The 23,140-nt window shown below is 40.1% G+C and overlaps 2 protein-coding genes across 5 annotated transcripts; both read right to left on the bottom strand.

The window, feature by feature from the left end:
• Window positions 1-219: 219 nt before the first annotated feature.
• Window positions 220-9,160, bottom strand: LOC131131857 (fibulin-1-like). The gene is made up of 14 exons (XM_078789163.1): window positions 9,130-9,160; window positions 8,986-9,036; window positions 8,071-8,160; window positions 7,860-7,997; window positions 7,650-7,787; window positions 7,440-7,583; window positions 7,243-7,365; window positions 5,668-5,793; window positions 5,481-5,600; window positions 5,284-5,415; window positions 5,082-5,205; window positions 2,283-2,419; window positions 2,078-2,206; window positions 220-694 (listed from the first exon to the last, which is right to left on the bottom strand). Exons 1-14 carry the CDS (start codon window positions 9,158-9,160, stop codon window positions 555-557), a joined length of 1,623 nt encoding a protein of 540 aa, XP_078645289.1. The 3' UTR covers window positions 220-554.
• A 4,025-nt stretch (window positions 9,161-13,185) lies between these two features.
• trim24 (tripartite motif containing 24) lies at window positions 13,186-23,122 on the bottom strand. Of its 4 annotated transcripts, none has more exons than XM_058076824.2 (19): window positions 22,353-23,111; window positions 22,071-22,189; window positions 20,817-20,964; window positions 20,600-20,732; window positions 20,359-20,475; window positions 19,804-19,918; window positions 19,595-19,741; window positions 19,406-19,520; window positions 18,055-18,200; window positions 17,709-17,936; window positions 17,468-17,590; window positions 17,268-17,394; window positions 17,086-17,143; window positions 16,314-16,449; window positions 15,955-16,235; window positions 15,766-15,877; window positions 15,600-15,665; window positions 15,302-15,457; window positions 13,188-15,149 (listed from the first exon to the last, which is right to left on the bottom strand). In XM_058076824.2, exons 1-19 carry the CDS (start codon window positions 22,633-22,635, stop codon window positions 14,586-14,588), a joined length of 3,174 nt encoding a protein of 1,057 aa, XP_057932807.2. In that variant the 5' UTR covers window positions 22,636-23,111; the 3' UTR covers window positions 13,188-14,585. The 4 variants fall into 4 exon arrangements, with proteins under 4 accessions (XP_078654867.1, XP_057932807.2, XP_057932806.2 ...); XM_058076823.2 differs by having other exon boundaries at window positions 17,709-17,954; window positions 22,353-23,110; XM_058076825.2 differs by having other exon boundaries at window positions 17,709-17,933; window positions 22,353-23,109.
• Between the last annotated feature and the right edge of the window lie 18 nt (window positions 23,123-23,140).

Below are 23,140 nucleotides of genomic sequence, written 5' to 3'. Positions count from 1 at the left end.
CTTTGGTTGACCCCTGTGTTTTGATTGGACAGGAGGAGCTCAACGGTGGTCTAAGTCACATCAACGTGGAAAAGAGTTGATTATATTGTATATGTTTTTTTAAAGCAATTTTTCATTTTTATGTGAGTTATTTACAGAACAGTATTGTATATCAGATTATGAGTGGAAATAAGCGGAAATATCGTGACAAACTTTACACAGGAGAGGCTGTGGTGGTTCTCCACAGAACAAACAATGAGCACATTTAATGGCAATTAGTCTTGAACAGCCATAACTCAGATGGTGCAAAAGTAAAATGGATTGTACATATAATGACATTAAATACACACAACAACACAACACACGTGTGTAAAATTAGGATTAAGACAACCACTCATGTGAACTAGCTAAGTAATAATTGCATAATAAAACGTTAACACATAAGTGACCATAATGTATGGTGTTAGCATTGCCTCACAGTAAACCTCTGTATGTTGTATGATAATCTATTGCAAATATGCATTCTTTTGGCATACATTTTGCATCTTATATTCAATTCACATGGTGAACATGGCTCAGAACCAGAACTCTGTGAAGCAGATGTAGATGACGACGATGTTGCGATGTGAGACGAGTCCTGACCTAACATAGCTCAGCGCCACGTGCAACTCGATGTCGATGGGGCCGTTGACTGGCTTCACCTGCCGCACCACTCCTGGGAAATTAACAGGAAGTGCCGTCAGTAAATGTTCTCTAAGCTCTTGTGAAATGCTGCAATGCTAGTTTTAATACAGTATGATATCACCGAGATGAGGACAACAGAGCAATTTGGTTGAAGATCCTTTATGTGACAGGAGCGCTCTGCTGTTTGTAAAAACTCTAGTCAAAGATCTTATACGGTATTTGACCAGTAAGTTCTACTGTTTTCAAGGATTTACTGCGAAAGCACATCAAAGTTCCACTGCTGTCTGTAAGCCTAGACTGAAAAATGTGAGTCAAAGATTCTCTATTTGACATGTATGCTCTGATGTTTTGAAATATTTTCTCCAAAAGCATCTCAGTGATTCTCTAGTCTATAGGACTGATTGTAAAAGCATGTCAAAGATTCTTTGACAGCAGCTCTGCTTTTAAGAACCGACTATAAAAAGCACATCAAATATTCTCTATATAACGGGAGCATGCTGCTGTCTGCAACAACGCTACAAAAAATCCAATAAGACGGGACTGCTCTTCTGTTTTTAAGAAGCGACTGCAAAAACATGTCAAAGATCCTTTATATGACAAGCACACCAGAGCACTCAAAAAGTATGTTGAAGATCATATATACTGTATAACAGGTGAGCGTTCTTGTTTTTAAGGACCGACTGCAAATGCACGTCAAAGTTCCTCACTTGGTATGACAGGAGCGCTCTGCAGACTGTAAGGCACGACTGCAAAAATGCGAATCAAAGATCCTCTATTTGACTGGTATAGCCTGCTGTTGTGAAGCATATCACATCATGGTCATATCACCTCGTACTTCGGTACGTGACAAAAATAAAATGTAAAAAAAACAAAAAAACTTAAACTATATTAGGAAAGCAGGAAGTGAACAAATGTAACAGTTACTGATTGTAAAAGTATCAGATGGAGGGGTAGGATTTAATAAGCTTTGCTTCTTCCTACTCCTTTTGGACATGTGGAACTGTGAACTGATTAAATTCAATCAAATTCAATAAATTCAAACTCAATTGTAATCTGATGCATGTTCAAATGAAATAAAACCATTACCATTACCATTTACTACAAAAGCATTATAAAGATTCTCTATATAGTCGGAGTGGTCAGCTTTTTTTTAAGGAGCCTGTCAAAGATCCTTTATTTGGCAGGAGTGCTCTGCTGTCTGTAAGGACTTATGCCAAAAGGCACATCAAAGGTCATGCCAGGTACGCTATGCTGTTTTTTAGAGCTAAGTGCAAAAGCACAAAAGTGCTCCACAAAAATGCGGGTCAAAGATCACCTATATAGTAAGAGTGTTCTGCTGCTTTTAGGAAGTGACTGCAAAAACATTAGTCAAGTTTAGGACTAAACTCTTGATCTGAACCGTATGTGCTCTTACCCATGACAATACCCTGTTGTGAGCGCTTGACCACGTCAAATGAGGCCCGGTCATCTGTCGTCAGGATTTCAAAGACCACATCACCGTCGGCGCTGTCGGCGGATGATGCCGTTCGCAGGAAAACCACATCTGTTGGAACAATATGAGATGACAAGTGCAATAAGATAAACGTCGGACGACTAGAATCGACATGATCCGTGCTCACCTTCCGGTTGGTTGAGGTGTTTGTAGGTGGGCAATGATAGGATGGTGTAGCTGATGAGGTGGACGGGGTCTTGCATGCAGACGTAATCATTCAACGGACAGGATTTAACGCAACGCATGCTGGACGCTTTCCTGGCTCTGAAACAATGCATGAGGATACCACCACTTAAAAGCTGGTCTGGATATGTGCATGGAGAACCTGAATAGCCACTAAATCTCCCTCTCAAAAGGAATGAGTGAATGGGTCCAAACCCGCCGTGCAAAGTCTAAAACAACACTTAGGAGGGTTAGCAGAGTGAGTGTAGTGGGGCTTTCAAAATAAAATCAGGGGACAGGAGCCAGGCAAGCAGGTGAGTCCAAGTTGTTCGTGGAGCTGCGAGCCAAAGTGTGGTTGGCCCCAGTGCCAAAATAATATATCCTGATGTGATCCAGTGACATCACAAGAACAGGGTCAACATTTTTGTCCAAGACAAGACGTCTCACTTCGTTCCGTCCAAAAATAAGAATCCAAAACACACAGATACTGTAATTATTGTCATATTCAATGATTAATGTGGTATTTTGACAAAGGAGGCGCTTCCAATCCAAAGATTTACCATAACCACACTTATGTTACACTTTTCAATCAGCTCTATTCGCAATAAACACTGGAAAATGTGTCCGCTCGCGTTTATTCAGCTGAACGGCTACTGGTGTCATTTACAGCAAATTAGGTGCGAATCACCTGACACAGACTCTCAAAAGCATCATCCATCATGACTGGTTCCACCACTAATTGGGTCGCCATGCTGATGCTGGACAGGTGCCCGGAAGGTGACCAAAATATAAGTGGAGAGCTTATTTTTTCCCACTGGACTGGAAAGAGGAACTTGGAATAGTAGAAGTTGGCAGTGTGCATTTTCACTGACTAAACACTGAGGTAAACTGCTGTGAAGGGTAACCTTCAACCCGGTAATAGCTAACGAACGCCATCTACTGGTCAAAGACCGTACTGCTACTCCTACTTCTCCATTATAATCTGCCACTTGGAAATTGATAGAGATCCGGTACAAAAATATCAGAATTTAGAATCAGAATTTTAGTAATTATTTTTAATAAATTAAGTATTCTAATTAAAATAATTAACAAAAAAACACTTTTTAGGTTTTTAACTGCTTTTTTTGCCGCTCATGCAGCTAAAGGAGGACACCAGGAAATGTAATGCGATCAATCACAAAAACATTGGAATTATTCATTCATTCATTCATTCATTTTCTACCGCTTTTCCTCGCAAGGGTCGCGGGGGTGCAGGAGCCTATCCCAGCTGTCTTCGGGCGAGAGACGGAGTACACCCTGGACTAGTCGCCATCCAATCACAGGGCACATATAGACAAACAACCATTCACACTCACATTCATACCTATGGACAATTTGGAGTCGCCAATTAACCTAGCATGTTTTTGGAATGTGGGAGGAAACCGGAGTACCCGGAGAAAACCCACGCATGCACAGGGAGAACATGCAAACTCCACACAGAGATGGCCGAGTGTGGAATTGAACTCTGATCTCCTAGCTGTGAGGTCTGCGCGCTAACCACACGCCCGCCGTGCAGCCCCATTGGAGTTATTGAAATGTAACTCTTTAGGTTTTTGATGTTCAAGCAACTAAAGGCGGAGTCTAGAAACTGGACAATTTAATCAGATCCAATACAAAAGTATGCCAAAAAATGTAATTATCTTCAATAGTTTTATTAAAAATTTTATTTATTTTGTTTTTTTAGGTTTTTGCCCCCTAGTTAAATGATTTATTTCTAAATTTATGACATTTAACGTTTATTCCAAACACATTTTTTGCCATTTTGCAACTAAAGAAGATGAAAAAAATGTTTTTCAACCACGGCGTACCCCCCATGGCACATCCATGGTACATGGCCCCACAGAATGCGTGCATTTCACTGTGGAGGTGTACCTAATGTTGTGATCAGTAACTGTAAATAATTCTTAAAGTGAAATAAAAGCAGTATTTTCCGGGGGAGTGATATATATTCATATTTGTATCACTTTTCTTAATATGAAGACATAAATAAGGAAGGTAGGAGTGTAAAATAGTTCCTATTATATTATAATTAAAGGAGTTTATCTATATGCAATTCCCCCCATTTTGTATTGTTTGTACGTTATATCAAGAGGTATATAAGGCATGTGTCAAAGCTACACATCTAATGGTAACAATGCAGAGAAGCCACAAATAAAAAGGTAGATGTTTGTTTCCTATTGGTCCTTCCTACAGTGTCTGGCTAGGTTGCTCCCCCGTGACAAACACAGCTATCTTAGCCATGTAGAGGTGTGAAGTCCCGTAGCGCATCAGCCTCATCTCCACTGTCAGGAAGAAGTCCCGAGACTCGGCGAGGGCGCGTCGCAACGAGATGACGCCTCTGTAGGCCTGCTGTTGCTGGACCGCAAAGTAGCCTTGCTCATCTCCGGACACTATGCTCACCGCCATTTGGTCTCCGGGCACCGAATTGAACGGCCCCATGCGGAAAATGTCGGCGGGGACGGGTGTGTTGGTGGGGAGGGTGACGTTGTAGAAGGAGATTCTCAGGGGCAATGAGAAACACGACGCAGGGTCCTGTGTGAACTCGCAAGTTTGGCGCTCGCAACGGCTGGAAGGGAGAAACCAAAGTTTGATCTAATGGATTCATCCAAGGGAAGAATTAAGGCGGGAGATACACCCTGGATGGATCACCTGTCAGTCACAGGGCTGACACGTACAGCAGAGAGATAGCTACAGATTCTAACCCACAACCGTCTTGCATGCTCACCCATTCGCCACTTTCTGGTAGTAGGAGGGACACTCGAGGGTCAAGCAACGATATCCTCCGTGGATGTTGAAACAGCTCTGCGAGGCGGAGCAGGTGTGACTTCCTGTTTCACACTCATCAATATCTGTATCGACACACACAACACAAGTCAAGGAGTGTGTTTATTCTGTAATAAAAGTGTTTACAGTATGGGATGTGTTACCTTGGCATGTGTGTCCATTTGGTGCAAGGGTGTATCCCATAGGTGGGCAGGTGCAGTAGAAGCTTCCAGGTGCGTTGGAGCAGCGGTAGGAGCACACATGACCCCCAGTGGGCAGCGCACATTCATCAATATCTGACAGGAAGAACCATAAAACAGTTAAGCAGTTGCCTCGTTTTGATGACGTAGCATTCCGACACCTTCGCATGTATTCCCATCAGTGTCACTCAGCTGGTAACCACGGCGACAGTAGCACTGGTAGGAGCCGTAGGTGTTGGCGCACTCCTGGCCACACGGGTTGGCCTCGCACTCGTTGACATCTAGAAACGTGGCGTCAGTCTGGGTTTGCAAACACAACCATGCTCTTCGGTAAATGGGTTGTTTTACCGTCACAACTCCTGCCATCTTGGGATAGTTGGAAACCCTTGGAGCATTCGCACTGGTAGGACCCTTCGGTGTTGACACACTTGTGAGCGCAGAGTCGCCCTGGATAATGCCTGCACTCGTCGATATCTACAGACAACAAATACATGCAAATATCATAAACAAAACATTACATGTATTAACCCAAATAGAAAACAACCTTGAATATAATAGAAGATACATACGTTTTTAAAGGTAAGATTTAAGTCTATAAAACTATCATACTGGACTGACCCAAATATAAGACAACCCCGAATATAACACGACCCCACTTTTTCAAGACCAGTTTTTGGACATGTATCTCAAAATCAATGACAAAAAACACACCAAAAGTAACCTTTATTCATCTCACCTCACTTTACAGTGAAATACCGCACTGACCCGAATATAAGACAACCCCAAATATAACAGAACCTCACTTTTTTAGTAGTTTTTGGACATATATTTCAAAATCAAAGATGAAATGTACCCTTTTTTCATCTTACCTCAGTTTTCAAAATCAGTGAAATACTGCATGGACCCGAATATAAGACAACCCCGAATATAACACAACCTCACTTTTTTGAGTACAGTTCTTGGACATGTATTTCAAAATCAAAGACAAAATGTAACCTTTTTACATCTTACCTCACTTTTCAAAATCAGTGAAATACTGCACGGACCCGAATATAAGACAACCCCTAATATAACAGAACCTCACTTTTTTGAGTACAGTTTTTGGACATGTATTTCAAAATCAAAGATGAAATGTAACCTTTTTTCATCTTACCTCACTTTTCAAAATCAGTGAAATACTGCACTGACCCGAATATAAGACAACCCCAAATATAACACAACCTCACTTTTTTTCTACCAGTTTTTTCTACATGAGGGAAATACTGTACTTCAGTGACCTGAACACAAGACAACACTGAATGTGATCCGACCCCCTTTTTTCAAGACTGCTTTTGGGAAAAATATATTTTCAACCTTGAATATAAACTGGTCTTTTCCCCCAAATACCAGTTTATGGACATTCCATACGTGCATATTTTTTCTAATGTTGAAAAAAGAAATTTGTCTCTCTTTTTTTTCTCACATTTTCAATATCAGTGAAATATTTTATTGACCTAAATATAAGAATTCCAAATATAAGACGGACTCCTGTTTTGGGAAAAATATTTCATTAAAAAATCCATGACAATAAAAGAATTATAATATTTCCTTTTGATTATGTTTTTCCATCTATTCAATATCAGTGAAATGAATATAAGATGACCCTGAAAAAAAGACGACCCCACTTTTTCAAGAACCTTTTTCTGAGAGATTTAAAGACTGAATTATTATTTTGAATCTTTTTTCAATACTGAATTTGAGTTAAATAAAAACTTGAATATAAGACAACCAGTTTTTGACTGTATATACTGTAAAACACCATTGAAGATTGTTATGATTGTTATTATTATTAATCATATTTTCAATACAACAACATTTTTAGACTTTCTCTCATGAAAAAAATAGCGCCTTATATTTGTGTTAAATGTCATTTGGGGGTTGTACCTTCACACTGTTTGTTGACGCTGTTGAACACAAATCCATTTGTGCATTCACATCGATAGGTGCCCATCATGTTGACACAGACGTGGTGTCCGCACACGTTGCCCGTCTGACACTCGTCCACATCTGCATTCAAATGGGAAACAGTTCCGATGTTACCTACGGCAGTAAACGCAACAAAGACTTCCAAAGGTCTTTACCTTCACAGCGTGTGCCATCCGCATTCAGGTGGTAGCCACGTCCACATGTGACCGTGTTCTTGCGGCACGTGTACGAGCCCGGTGTGTTGATGCACGTGTGGCCGGGTTGGCAGGGACTAGAGTGGATCACACACTCGTTGATGTCTAAAAGGAAGAGCTTGATGTTGGTCATATTACCTTAGCCAACACTTGAATGCTGTCGTGAATTACCAATACAGCTGCCAACTGCATCTTGAATGAACCCAACAGCACACTTCTCCTTTGGATGGCAGCGGAAGGACCCTTCAGTGTTGTTACACAGGAATGCCAATCCGCAGTTGTGCATTCCCAAAGCGCATTCATCGATATCTGGAATGAGGGGAGACAATGAAATGTTGCACAGGTCCCCTTACCTTCACTGTTATTAATACATTTTGACACCTTGGCAGTGGTTGCTGTTGGTTAGCTCGTAGCCGGTGCCGCAGCTGGTCTCCCGTTGGCAGCGGAACGAGCCCTCTGTGTTGATACACGCTTGGCCGAAGAGGCAATTGTGGGAGCTGATCAAGCATTCGTTAATATCTAAAGGCACACAAGCACAATATTGAACTGTCCTTATCGATTAAAGACTTGCAGGATGAATAATGATACTCACCCTCGCAAGTGACTCCATCAAATTGGAGCTGATAACCAGCACGGCACGCACACGTCCCATTGACAATGCAAAGCTGGGAGCAATTGGAGACTGGGAATAGTGTGGAAACAAGGATTAAGGATCTTTATTGTCCCTGCAATCATGCAATAATGCCAATATGCAGTAGTTGCAGTGATTCACACAATACAACCCAACAATAATATTGTAGAACTACAATTAAACTAGAAAACAACAATGGAAAAAAACAGTAGTGATATAATCAAAATAAATAAATAAATATAATAAAAACTTGTAATCCTATGATGAAAAGTTGTAAAATTATGTGAAAAATGAATGTAACTTTAGAAGCATAAAAGGAAATAATTTATTTAAATGGAAATTTTTACTTTTTTTTGTAAATTGTAATACAAGAGTTGCAATTTTTGGAAAATTAGGTTGGAAATGGTTATATTTTAAAGAAAGTCTAAATATTATAGGAATAAAGTTATAATATTACAATAAAAATAATATTTATTAAGCTGTAAAAAGTTTGGACGGTCCTGAGTTAAATGATAAACTTTAATGGCCACACCTAGAAGTGCCACCTCAGAAATACTCCCTACAACCACTGTAGAGAGAGCTTGTGTACCACCAGTAGTACTTAGTATACTCAGTGGCACTATCACAATTTGAGCCCCGTAAGAGCAACCAGAAATATGGATTAGCACCAAAAGCACAAATATGAATTGTTGGGGGAAAAAAACAGAATCAAAATAATGGAAAAACTAGAAAAGTCATTGCAAGTTTAGCACACAACAACAAACAGAAAATGAGGTAAGGCTATTTAGCTACAAAATACACAATATAGTGCAATAATAATTGTGGTATTAATTGATTTTCTATTAGAAATGTGTCCGTAAAAGAGGTGACCCAAACCTGTACAGTTGCCCGACACCACTGGAAGAACGCTGGTGGCATTCAGTGACACTATTGTGAAAAAACAAGAAAAGACACACATTCTCACATTTACACCCCTATGTTTTTGCAAGGGGAGCATGATTTGACACTTTACCACTTCACCACGGGAGGCAACAACAGCAAGCCTCGACATGTCACCAAATGGCTCCCGTAAGTCGCCATTTGGCGACGTGTTAACCCGTGTTCAAGTGTCTGCAAGCTTTAACATCTGAAACCTACTTTCATTGCGTTCCTGCCACCGAGGCTATAATTTAAAGGCACTAAGTCTAAGTCTTAATAACAGGCTCAGAAATTGTACAAAACAGTAATAATTGGTATTATGTACAAATCACTTCAAGGTACACAGTTAAACAGTCGCCTGTGAGTTAAACTAAAATATTTACCGGATTATTGGATGCTATGTAACATGTACATCAGAGACAAGAAGAGGGTGCCAGATAGGATACACCATGGTCGTCTACAATCAAGCAATACAAAATTAAGTTAAGGAAAAAAGTAAAATGGGTTCATTCATTATTATGAAATATTCATAATAATACAAAACTGTATAACTAATATTATAAATAATAATATATTGTAATATTAATATTATAATAAAAACTGAACATTTTGAAATTACAAGGAAAATTGTAATGAAAAACTTACTACTACATAAAATAATACATAAAATATTAGAAGAAAGCAATGAAATGAAAATGGCTATATACACGCAATAGCTCTCTGTCAACAATCACAATTGTGGTTATTATACTTTATTTAATTTTATTTAATATATCATTAATAATATAATAATTATTTTAGCATATATAATTATAATTATTATAATTATTAAATATAATTATGATTAAATATAATTATATAATATAATCTATATAATAATACATTTTATTTGTATAGCACTTTTCAAGATACTCAAAGACACTTTACAGAAAAATGAAGTTGAATAAAGCAAGTAAACAGAATAGAAGACACACCAAAATACAGCATTCAATGGTTAATACACAGTTAAAACATGAGTAAAAGCGGGGCGGGGCACATATATATATATAATATATATTATATATATTATACTATATATATTATATTATAATATATATTATATTATTATATATAATTATAATAATATAATAATTATTAAAAATACATAATTATATTAATAACATAATAATGTTGAGGCTAAAATAATCCTTGCATTCCACATGTAAGAATGTGTCACCTTCTACAGTTGGGTGTATTTCCTCTGTCGTGTTTTTGGCACAGCAGCTTTTTGCAGCGTGTGTGCACCGTTTCCCCAGCGACACGTAAGCCATCTCGCAGCCGGGATCATGGAGTGCTGACGACACACCGAACATGCAACAGTCACAGCACATCTAATCAAAAGGAGATGAAACAATTAGGAATTTGATAGAGGATTGTGGGAAGATGGTGATGGTGACCTTGAGGATTCTGGTTTGCCACGGCTCCCCTTGGAAGAAGTGTCTCTCACAGGCAGACTGCCAGAGAGCCATGGAGGTGCCCTCGTCACATAGTAGCTGTTCCAGGACCGCCTCACAGCACTGCTCCTGGGCGACCCTGAAGGTCAAAGTAAATACACACGTGGTCAAACCAAAGTTGAGGGACATTATTGTGTATTATTATTTTAGGCATAAAAAAGCTATTTGTGAGCAATTAAACAATATAAAGCGGCTGTGACTTGGTTGCATTCCATGCAGTCACGGCCAAAAACATTGGCATGTTTGGCATACCAACGTTTTTGGCCATGACTGTATAAATAACACAAGACATTGTACCAACCACATCACAAAATTTTAATAAATCCAATTGTTTGAGCAAAATAAAGTCATCAGTGCAAATTAACTAAACAGAATCAAAAACTAAAAGTCGTCCCTTGTTTAATCGCAAGCTGCCGAGCTAACTCGTGAAAGTGTTTCAAATGGTGTGAGGTAGGACAAACCAAGCAGCCAAAACCTTACCACTTCCACACAGAATGTGAGGCGAACTATGTCTGACATGTGTCACACATGCCATTGCTGAATGCATGCTGGCAATATGCAGATCAATACGGAAATATTGATACCAGGTAGCTCTAAAATCCATATTCAAAACAAAATATTGATATTTTTGATACTTGAGTCATTTAAGATAATGGATACCAGCCTGAATTTTACTCACTATTGAATCGTAAATGAAATCTGTGCTATTGCACATCACTACTACATGTCAGGTAACATTACTGATATCTAGTGGCCAAAAAACTATACTACTTTTTCAATATTATTTGACTAATAGTAATTAAGAGAATAATTTCTGAAAAAAACGCAATAGAGTGAGGGAGTGATGTTCGAATAGAGGAAAGACTAAATTAGCTTTTTAGCCTTCCTGTCTCCAAAAATACATTTGAGTATGTAAACAAGACAAGAATATATGATTACTCCATTAATATCATAATATATCATATTTGTGAAAATAAACATGGAGAACATAAAAATATCACTCATATCATCTTGTACACACGTCCCTCGGTTAATTGGTATGCAATAAGTGATTCCCGAGGTAGGATTCAATATGAATAAATATAATATTTTTTGTCATTATGGCATAGAAAACCGTTTTACAATCTTCTAGATATTGGGTTTTAACATTATTAGAGCCCTTAAGACATGAAATAACCCCCATTTAATCATTTTAGCCATATTAGACATAAATAAGATAACAAGACTCACAAGGGAGCAATTCCTTGCTTTTTCATGGACAATGTAATTCCAACATACTTCCACCATTACAACACATTCATTAATTGCCATTGCAATTGTGTTTAAATGCTATTACACTCGTATTAGCAAATATAGTAGACCAAATGAGAGTAAATAAGGCATTTAAGACGTAAATAAAACTCCCGCTCGAGCAGTGCCACAGTAAATGTGTTCCCTAGGGAACCGGTGTTGTGCCGAGTTTTGCATGCCTAGAATAGTGCCCGTCTGGTCGAACAGTGACATCTAGTGGCCAATGTAAAATACAGTACCACATTCTCATAGAGAATGGGTCTTCTGCCTATGTTACTTCATTTATTAATTATTAATATTTTTTTCTTCAAAACGCTTAGGCCAAGACTAATGTTGTGTAAATATGCTTTAATTTGTGTTTAAAACCCCAAAACAGCAATCATTTAGAAATTCTTTTTTAATTGTACTATGTATGGTGGGACAGGGCATCCTTAGCTTTAATTCCATAATACAGTACTGAACAATGGTGATGGGTTAAAAAAAATAAACATGCCTAAAATCTGTTTTTTTCTGTCCCCGTTTGTGGACCAGGTGTGTTTTTTTACACCAAAGGGGGGCCTTTTAAATGCTCCAGGGGGCCACTTACTACTAGAGTGGGGCAGTTCAGGGTTTTGCATATGATTTTAGGCTATTTTATGCATTCTGTACAGCAGTTTTTTAATATCTACTGTATATCAACGTGGTCATCCAACCCTGTGCAGATCATGAAAGAAAAAGGAGCTCAAACGCAACGAAAAGCGGTACTGCGAACCTCCAGGGGGTCAAAGGTCGCTGCATAAAAACCAGGTGTCTCTCTTACCTGCACATGAGGGAGTTGGAGATGCGGGGCAGGTCTGTGCAACTGTACACGGTCTGGGCCCTCCGCTTGCCGTCCTCGCAGCACCCGTGGATATTCTGTGTACGCGTGGATGGAGTGGACGGGATTAAGCCTGAAGAAATGGGATTGGTGAAGTTAAAAACCCTCGCTAAACTATTAAACACACAAGTCAGTAGCGGGAGTTTAAAAAGTGCAGCCTTGCCGTTGCCACGCAGAAAGGTGCCCATAGTAAGTAGAAGTAGAATCCACGGTGACATGACGCATGCGGGTGCGTGTCTCTTACTCTACTGAGCTCCGTAAGAAATGGACTACACCAGCTTGTCTGCTAATCGTGGAAGGGGGGGTGTAACGTGATGTCGTCACTTTTTTTCAAAACGGCATTTAAAAACTATTCCATCATTATTAATTAAAAAATATATAGAAAAATGTGAAATATTCCATTACTTTTCTTATTTTTTGTATCCTATTTACTATATATATATATATATATATATATATATATATATATATATATATATATAATATTAAATACACCTTTAATCGTCCACTCTCGTCCACTCTCAAATAAGTTAATTATTACAAACACACCCTCGTTGAAATAATGCTGAAAAGCACTTAAAAGATTTTTTTCCAGTTGCCTCACATCATCTATAGTACAAGGACACAGAACACTGGCAAGAGTGATCATCACGTTTGCAGCTGATAATAAAGACGCCTGAGAAGAAATGTTCTCCTGTTTGATAAGACATTGATGGGGTTAGCAGAGGATAAGATCTTTTTTTTCCTCAAAAAGGGGGGTAATGCATCTGTACAAAAATAATGCATACAGCAGCTCACAGCATGAAAAAAACATGAGAAATTATCATGCATGATAAAGAAATATACTGTTTATGGAAATACAGTATGTTCTCAATGGCTGTAGTGCAGTTGTCCTTCGTTTATATTTATAACGGTTGATGGGTTACAGACCCGACCGTGATAAATGAATAACCCGCAAAATTATATTCAATGTTCTTAAATTTAATATTTTCATAGTTGGAGCAGCGATAATCTGAAATATGGCTATGTGGACAGGAAATAACACCTCGAGAGTCACCTTTACACTGCTTGTTTACAACACATTGCTAACCTCGTAAGGTGCAGGGATTGGAGACAGCCGCTATCTTGCAAGCTAACCAGTTAGTCTCGTATTTACCGTATTTTCCGGACTATAAGTCGCACTTTTTTTCATAGGTTGGCTGTTCCTGCGACTTATACTCCAGAGCAACTGTTTATGTTACATAAACACTGGGCACCTTTACTGTTCATGTTTATTTTTGTGTAGCTGAATAACCATTGTGTTAGCATATCTTACACCTATTCAGCCTGTTCTCTATTCTTTTATTGTTAGAATTTGCCTTCCAATAGGGCGTAATGTCAAGTAGTTTGTAAAATAAATTACCCGCAAAAATGCGACTTATACACCAGTGTGACTTATGTATGTTTTTTTTCTATCCAATTATGCATTTTTTGCCTTGTGCGAGTTATACTCCGGAGCGACTAATTGTCCAGAAAATACTGTATTTATTCTAAAAATTTATTTATTTCTTCTAAAATAAAGAAACTAAAAACGTACCACTTCCACACTGAATGAAAGAGGTGAAAAAATGCAGCATTAAGGTACTGTAATGTAAGGTAATGTCATGACTGCCACCTGGTAAGCAGAATATTCAGTAAATTCATTTTGGAAAAACCTGTGATGGAGTAAGGGAGTAATCGAACCACGATTAAGCGAGGGATGACTGTGTACTGTAACGTTTTAGTGTATTGTGTCATCCGGTACAGTAAAATATTAAACATGTCCATCCTGTAAAAATCTCAATTGCTCCAATGTGCATCTCCAGCAAGGATCAGTGTTACACAATGTCTGTTCACAAGACCAGTGCTCTAGTTTCCTATTGCAAAAGTGGAAGACAACATCAGCCGTCATTTTCGACATCTTTTTCTCTATTGCAATCCGTCTCTCCTGTTTCTTCAGGGATGTTTTCCTGTGTGCTCTCCTGGTGTTCAACTGATTCTTCAATCTTGTCACCAGGAAGGGGGCTGCTTTCCTCTTTTGGGGGGCTTTCAGCATCTTCAGGAGGCATTTCCTCCTCCTGCTTGACGTCCTCCGTGGGTTTATCGTGTACCTCCGTGGCCACCAAATTCATGTCTGTCCTTAATTCGCTCATATCGGTCGCCTGCTCCTTAGTTTCTAATGTCTCCTCTTCTGCTTCTTCAGTAGGAGCTGTTTTCTCCTCTTCGGTGGCGGTGGTATTCTCAGCCGGACTGGCAGTTTTAACATCCTCCGGCAGGGGGGGTGCACTTTCCTGCATCGGCTCCTGTTCCTGTTCCTGTTCCTCTTCCTCGTCGAACTCATCCTCCAGTGGTGGGATCATGTCCTCTTTTCCGCCGGGGAAAGTCTTATCCGGGTACACAACCCTCAGCTGCTCCTCGAAGTAGTCTTCCAAATATAAACCGCCACTGCCCACATCGGAGGTCGCCTGTAATAGCAGTACATGACAATAATACAATATTAAACACACTATTACTATATATTTCCATAACATTGTCCCTTGAGAAGATATACTGTGATAACATGGTTGTGAAATGTGAGTCATGTATGAGATGCTAATGGATGTTAATGTCTGCTTACCTTATAGTACTTGGCACAGTTAATAAATATGAGCCTGATGTCTGATACAAATCCCTCGGGAGTGAGGTAAGGCTCCGCCTCAGATGTCCCGAGCTTCTTTTTAATCGTCGATAAATCCATCGGAGTTTTGATGAGTTCTTTGTACTTTTTTGACTCCTTCAGACGAAAAAAAGTTGTCAATACAACATCGTAACAGTGACTCTGTATGTTGTGTTCAGCCATGACAACAATAACGTTTCCATTGGTAACTGGTTAATTGGTTAACTGTTACCGCTAGCTGCTGAAGACAGAATATTACCGATGCGTGCTGAAAGTCGGTGCTGATGTCATTGCAGAAGAGAAGTAGAAGCAACCGCTCACATTTCTGTGAAAGCGTGAGAGTGAGGTGAAAGTCAAAATAAAAGGTCAGTGAATAATTTACTAAGGGAGACATGCTGCTGGTATGAAGGGAAAAATGGCTTCACCCTTTGATCAACGGGTGGCAGTCTTTCTGACACGTGTGTGTCCTTCTTATCGCAGTCGTACGCCATCTCAGGGCTGATGAGGTCTCGGCAGAAGGAACAGAACCATTCGCCACTGAAGATAAAAACAGGACATGATGAAGATGCATCTGAGAGTGTACTGATTGTTCCGTAATGTTTGACAGTAGTCACCTAGGAGACTCATTTAACGCGGGAATGTGACAGGCCAGATGGAAGACTTTGGGACACTTGTCACAGCAGAGCAGCTCTCCCCCGTTTTGGCACACAGCACACCAGTCCTCGTTTGGATCGTCCTCAGGTTGAGAGCCCTTCTCAGACTCGGGCAGCGCTGAAGCCTGCTGTTGTTTTGCCAGGCTGGAGTCCGATTGTGAGGCTTGCAGAGGGGGACAGGTTTTAAGCTGTTGTGGGTGTGGACGGGCTCCCGTGCTGCTGTCGGGAAGGCTGGATTGAACCTGATAGACACAAAGAGCATTGCAGAAAAAAGCACAATGTAATCCATCAGGTTTCATGAGCAATAGTGTTGGTCTTACAAAATGAACTTCATCCTCGTCTTCTGGTTCGTCCTTGATGACGATAATGGGCCCGGGGGATGACCTTCTTCGCCGCTTGGCCGAGGGAGCGGCCGTCGTCTCGGTATTCAGCTTCCACGATGCCGTCCTTGCATCACTTTTGGCATATGACAATGGTAATGGTAATGGTTTTATTTCATTTGAACATGCATCAGATTACAATTGAATGCATCACATAATCGGTTCACAGTTCCACATGTCCAAAAGGAGTAGGAAGAAGCAAAGCTTATTAAATCCTACCCCTCCATCTGGTACTTTTACAATCAGTAACTGTTACATTTGTTCACTTCCTGCTTTCCTTTTAAAAAAAAAAAAATAATGCACCTCGTACCAAAGTACAAGGTGTTATGACCATACAATGACATAATGTGTACCATAGTAAGTGTCAATATAGTGATATATATAGCACATCATGACTGGTTGAAGACTCTTCATCCTTGTATTTAGCAAACATCAACTGCTTGTATTGTTTCTTGAATTGGCTCATTGTTGTGCATTGTTTGAGGTCCTTACTCAATCCATTCCATAGTTTGATTCCACATACTGAAATGCTATGGCTTTTTAACACAGTCCTAGCATAAAAGTGTTTCAAATTTAGTTCTTCCCTGAGAAAACAATGTTTTAATGAAGACTGTAATAAGACTTACAAGTCAGGCTGCCTCATACAAGTGAGAAACTTTGGACTCTAGGCCGGAATAAATGGCTGATTTAAGAATTACTGATAATTTCTTACCCTTTGGTGCGCTCTGAAGACGATGGTTTAACCACTGGCGAGTTCTGCCTTCCTTGAACTTGACAAAAGAGGAGGTCAAATGTTTTATTATAAGCCGATGGCACTTAAACAAGTGCCAGTATCGGAAATATCAGCAGTTTATGCTAATTCTTATATGAATCGGGAGGTGTTCCTCGGTGTACCTAATTTGTCGGCGGTTTTGAAGGCTTGACTTGAAGCAAAGCTGGGTCTCGTGAGGGCCATGGTAGCGGAGGGGACAGGACAGATGCCTTCACTCCGTTTCAGGTAGGACAGCTCTGCCAAGTTCCGCTGAACACAAGTAAATAAATTAATGTGTGTTCCGAAGAGACGTATTGTCATGGACTCGGCTGATCGAACCAACCTGGCTTGGTGGCACCTGCGCCGCCCCTCCAGCCGACACAGGATGTGGGAAGCGGAAGGCGCCCTGTGATACATCCATGGGTTTGGAAGGGAAGCGGGATGTGCCGACGATTTCTCGAAGCGACTAAATGTAAGACAATGGTTCAAGGAACATTTTAAAGATAACACTATTCCCTTTGAGCTACATTTAGCATATGTAGCATTCAATAACGCTACGGGATCTGCTAGACTATGCATCTCACCTGAGGAGGCGGGAACCCAGCATTATGCAGCATGGAGGAGTTGGGGCTCCTGGTGTTGGCTTGCGACCCCCCATATCTGCGTCCCAGCTGCGTCAAGTTTGTCAGCGTTTGCGATGGAGAGGACCCTCCGTGGATAGGTCTGGTCGGGGGCGGAAGGCCGTGGGGACCAGGGTGCCTGGAGTTCTGGTACCAGGACCAATGGTTGGGAGCGGCCTGCCTGTGGGGCTGCTGGGAAAGTTTGTCAACCTGAGACAGAGGAATTACCGAAGCAGAGAGCAGACATTTGATGCCTTCACATTTTTTTTACACATTGCACCGCTCAGTGCATGTAAGCCGAACCTCATACCTGCATCTGGAGCTGGGCCAGGGTGCTCTGGCGTTGCTGAGCTGAGAGCTGCTGAGGCAGCCCCCCGACTGGTGCTTCTCCTCGGGGGCCGGCCTGTTGGTTGGGGACGGGCGGCTGTACTGAGCTCCTGTCAACTAGAAGAGAACCTGGAAAACCAGCATTAAATACACAATATATGATTACTTCTCATGTATTGTACCTGCATTGCAGTGGCTGTGCTGTGTTTCCTCATAGAGTTTTTTTTTTTTTTAAGTACAGTGCCTTCATTTGCAAAGTTATTTTACAACAATACTAATATTTTACATAGCGTTAATCACTTTTCCGCAAAATTAATGATTATACCTTGTATAATAATAGAATAAATTATTTGGGCGCATACTTTATAATATTAATAATGCCTATGATTACTTTTTAACAATAAGATACTTTATTAAAGTACTATATCTTACAGTATACAGTCACCGTTAGTTGTATAGCTTTTTTGTAATATCTAGAGGTCTTAAGTTGTTTTATTTATTATTATTATTTATTTATTATTATTATTTATTTTTAATTATTTTTGCAACAGTAGTAAAATAAATGACAGTAAAAATAAATATTATAATAGTAAAAAAATATTACAGTAAAAAATTATGCCATTATTTGAACATATATTTTATAATTTTAAATAATGTTGAATATTACCTACAAAAATATTTATGTATATGTTGTACAATTCTAAGAGTGATATATGACTAAAATATTGACATAAATTGATGTGACATTTTTTAAATTCAATCAATTTTTAAATTATATTTTATATATTATATTATAGGCGGCACGGCGGTCGAGTGGTTAGCGCACAGACCTCACAGCTAGGAGACCAGGGTTCAATCCCGTGGGTTTTCTCCGGGGACTCCGGTTTCCTCCCACATTCCAAAAACATACTAGGTTAATTGGCGACTCCAAATTGTCCATAGGTATGAATGTGAGTGTGAATGGTTGTTTGTCTATATGTGCCCTGTGATTGGCTGGCCACCAGTCCAGGGTGTACCCCGCCTCTCGCCCCAAGACAGCTGGGATAGGCTCCAGCACCCCCGCGACCCTCGTGAGGAAAAAGTGGTAGAAAATGAATGAATATTATAATATACATTATATTATATTATTATATATCATATTTAATCACATATTGCATATTTGTATTTATATAGATGTACTGTAATAAATATAAATATATAATTTAGTCAGTGTTTAGCAGTTTTTCCAGCGTTTATTTCATTCATTTTGACAACTATTAATTGGTGCATGGCATCTAAGAGTGTGGAGACAACATACAGCTTTGCAGCCATTTGTAGGTGAGACCGCTCCTTACCAAGGTCAACATTTGTGGCCCAGAAACCAGAGCGACACTGGAAACGGACAGAACTCTGAGGGATGACTGCAGGGTTGCACCTTGCACCCATCAAGTAATGGATCTGGAACAGAATCTGAATAAAGGGAGATTTTGCATAAATATAGAGTAGTTGGGTTTAAATCCCCGGAATGCTATGAAGTAACTCACCAGTTTCTTGCAGTAGAGTAGTGCTGTGCCGCTTTGGCTGGCCGTGGCCCACTTGGTGAAACTGATGACGTGGTCAAGGTGCCGGCGCAGAGAGTTGACGTCCTCCTGCTGCTTTTTTAGACCCAGCTCATGATCTTTAGTGAGAGACTGGAAAATATGCATTACATAAATACTCCGTCCATGAAATTACAACCATTAAAGAAACCAACCTCGAGCTGGTTAGCCAGAACCTTTCCCTTCCTGTTGATCTCCATAATGAGGTTACAGATGGCCTTCTTGATTTCATTGGTGACCGACTTTCTGTTTTCCTCGACTTGCTGCAGTCTGGATAAAAAAAATAAAACATTATCATAACATTCATTCATTTTCTACCGCTTTTCCTCACGAGAGTCGCGGGGGTGCTGGAGCCTATCCCAGCTGTCTTCGGGCGAGAGGCGGGGTACACCCTGGACTGGTCGCCAGCCAATCACAGGGCACATATAGACAAACAACCATTCACACTCACATTCATACCTGTGGACAATTTGGAGTCAACAATTAACCTAGCATGTTTTTGGAATGTGGGAGGAAACCGGAGTACCCGGAGAAAACCCACGCATGCACGGGGAGAACATGCAAAGTCCACACAGAGATGGCCGAGGGTGTAATTGAACCCTGGTCTCCTAGCTGTGAGGTCTGCGCGCTAACCACTTGATCGCCGTGCAGCCCCATTATCATATATATCAAAAAAGCAACAGAAATTAGAACTAAACAAGACACTTTACCCGTTGCTGATACAGCTGGAGAATTCCTCGATGGCCTTCCTTTTTTCTTGCAGCTGCTGCGTCATGTTCTCGAGATACTGCCTGTGGTTCCTGTACGCATCCTCCAGGAACTGATAGCTGGACACAATCAATGATTAAGCAGAATGATAAAAAATGATCCAGAATATGGGTCACTGTTGTAGTTTTCATGGATAAGACTGATTTTGATGTTTTATAATTAAAAAGCGGTGACAATGCATACTTGTGATCCTTGTGTTTGAGCAGCTGACAGTCTCTGCAGGTGAGTCGATCGCACGTCTCGCAAAAAAGCTTCAACGGCTCCTGCTTGTGGATGTCACAAAACACGGGCTTCTGTGTGGAAACCGCGACCGCTTCTGCACGAAAGCGCAGACGTGGAAGGACGGGCATCAATAGCGCATTTTTGGGTGTCAAACTTTTTTTTTTTTTTTTGGTCCTACCTGGGGACATTTCCTCCTTTTGGCGTATGGTGTGGTCCCTGGTGAACTTTACCCTCTGGTGCGCCTCGATACAAGTCACACAGAGGAACTCCACACACTCCAAACAGTAGCCTGTTGCCTCTGTGTTGTCGTCACAACTCATACACACCTGACAAAGCATGTCAAAGTAAGAGCAGACAATATTAGTGTTTGATGCGGAGCTGCAATCTGTTTGCTAATTTGCATAATTGACCATTCTGTATGAGCAGGTCATGTCTGAGAGACAAAAAGTGAGCAAAAAAAAAACCACTGGAAAGCAAAACCAATATGTTTAGACCTTTAGTTCAATAAATAATAAAAATTGTGTTGCCCACCTGAGCCAGTTTTCCCATCTGGGAAAATAACCCAACACTTCAAGATACACAGTCATGGTCATATAACCTCATACTTCGGTAAGTGACAAAAAAATTAAAATAAAAAAATTAAAACATAAAAAATTTATAAATAAAAACAAAACACTTAAATTATATTTGGAAGGCAGGAAGTGAACAAATGTAACAGTTGCTGATTGTAAAAGTACCAGATGGAGGGGTAGGATTTAATAAGCTTTGTTCTTCCTACTCCTTTTGGACATGTGGAACTATGAACTGATTATGTGATGCATTCAATTGTAATCTGATGCATGTTCAAATGAAATTAAACCATTACCATGACCATTACAGAGACGTTTGGTTGACGATGTAAATAAAACAGAACAGCGTAAAATTGTACGCATTCTATGGCACTAATGGCCTGTGAGAATACATAAGAGGAACTATTGCATTTTTTTTTTACATTATTATAACATCAGTGGTTTATTTAGTCTCCAAACATTACAAAATATACTTTGATTAATATCATGTATCGGCTCCTCTCCCCACATGAGTGTATCGTGACACCCCGACTTACAAATGAAATTTTCTTTTTCTCTTATTTTTACAGTATGTCTCAAACAAAACTGAGCAGCCCGTGATGGCTTTGAGCAAATTAAAACTGGTTGAGAAATGCGTCACGTGTGTATGTCAAGAGTCTTTGGAACGCAAGAAAAAGTCAATAGCTAAGTCAACTTTTAAAGGAAGAGTTTCTCCAAGGGTCTAAATATTTTCTGGCAGTCCACGTGCGTATGAGGTGTGTTAAAAAGCAGTTACAATGCATATCCGCCATCTTGGGTACAAAGTAGTAAAGACAAACCTTTTGTGGCAAGCCCACCAACATACGACATAAGCGTCAACCGACCTGGCTGTTTTTCTCCATGGTGCTGCTTGGCACCTCAGCAGAATCCTTGACAAAGAAATTGTCCAGCACGTCCATTTCCCAGCATTCCTGTCTGCATACTGGACAACGGATAGTGGCCACTGCAGGCAGAGTGAACAAATGTGAAGATGATAGGTCATGTCCCAGTCCATCAGCCTCACAGTCTGGAGATCTGGGTTTGAAACTCTACTTTGTTTTCTTTGTTTTTCATTTTAAAGCAAGACAGATAATGAATGGGTATTTGAATGGTGATGCTTCACTCACTTTGCTTGTTCATGCTGTCTGCTTGCTGGCCGAGAGAGTGATCCCGTCTGGCCTCGCCACCCCTGCATGGTGCAGGAAGGCACCTCTTGCAGAAAGAGTGGAGACATGGAAGGAGTTTGGGCTCTCTGTTGTGAAAGCTCAACTTGCAGATAGGACAGGTGTCCATGAGTCCAAATGTGCCTTGTTGTTTCGGCCGCTCTTCCCCGAGTGGCAAACTTTCAGCCTCGTTTTCCACGATGATGACAATGTCGTCATTGTCAACCGATTCGCCACCCTGGTTCATTTTAATGATTTTCGACCCTTCGATTACTCCCGGATTACTCCTTTCGATACAAAGGCTAGCCTAAATTGTAAAATGTTATATCTTAAGACATTGCACATAATAATATGAACCGATACCAGGAGCGGTACAATGACAGCGTTTTAAAAACATTAACATCATTCGGGACACGGAAGCTAGCGTCATTAGCAACCTAGCTTCTCCTATCAACGTGTTATTCGAGTCATTCGATGCAGTAAACACACACGCTTGTGATTAAAACATTTTTAAAATAGCAGCACATGATTAACAAATAATTAAATCCACATTACATACGCTATACTGTGCCATAAATGTATTAAAGGAAGGCGGCCATCACTTCTTTTCGATCAAAACAGCAGACACACATTACCCAGAATGCACCGCGGAATATTTAAAGCTACAGTCTCGAGAACAAATTCAATACAAATGTCCATATGGTACTACGCTTTTACTCAACTTGACCTAGGTTTTTATTTGTTTTTATTTA

The sequence above is a fragment of the Doryrhamphus excisus genome, linkage group LG2, assembly GCF_037039965.1.
Source record: "Doryrhamphus excisus strain RoL-2023G ecotype Guam linkage group LG2, RoL_Dexc_Guam_v1.1, whole genome shotgun sequence".
Classification (NCBI taxonomy): domain Eukaryota; kingdom Metazoa; phylum Chordata; class Actinopteri; order Syngnathiformes; family Syngnathidae; genus Doryrhamphus; species Doryrhamphus excisus.
This window is presented reverse-complemented; position numbering and strand designations above follow the sequence as displayed.

Excerpts from the sequence above, each read along its gene's own strand:
- LOC131131857 (XM_078789163.1), bottom strand. The coding sequence starts at position 9,160 with ATGTCGAGGCTTGCTGTTGTTGCCTCCCGTG. Across the intron at positions 7,584-7,649 it reads TGCAGTTGGCAGCTGTATTG|ACATCAACGAGTGTGTGATC; the intron begins GTAATTCACGAC and ends TCTTCCTTTTAG. Across the intron at positions 2,207-2,282 it reads ACACCTCAACCAACCGGAAG|ATGTGGTTTTCCTGCGAACG; the intron begins GTGAGCACGGAT and ends TTGTTCCAACAG.
- trim24 (XM_078798741.1), bottom strand. The coding sequence starts at position 22,635 with ATGAACCAGGGTGGCGAATCGGTTGACAATGACGACATTGTCATCATC. Across the intron at positions 17,591-17,708 it reads CTGGGTTCCCGCCTCCTCAG|TCGCTTCGAGAAATCGTCGG; the intron begins GTGAGATGCATA and ends TCTTACATTTAG. Across the intron at positions 15,666-15,765 it reads TGCCACCCGTTGATCAAAGG|AAATGTGAGCGGTTGCTTCT; the intron begins GTGAAGCCATTT and ends ACGCTTTCACAG.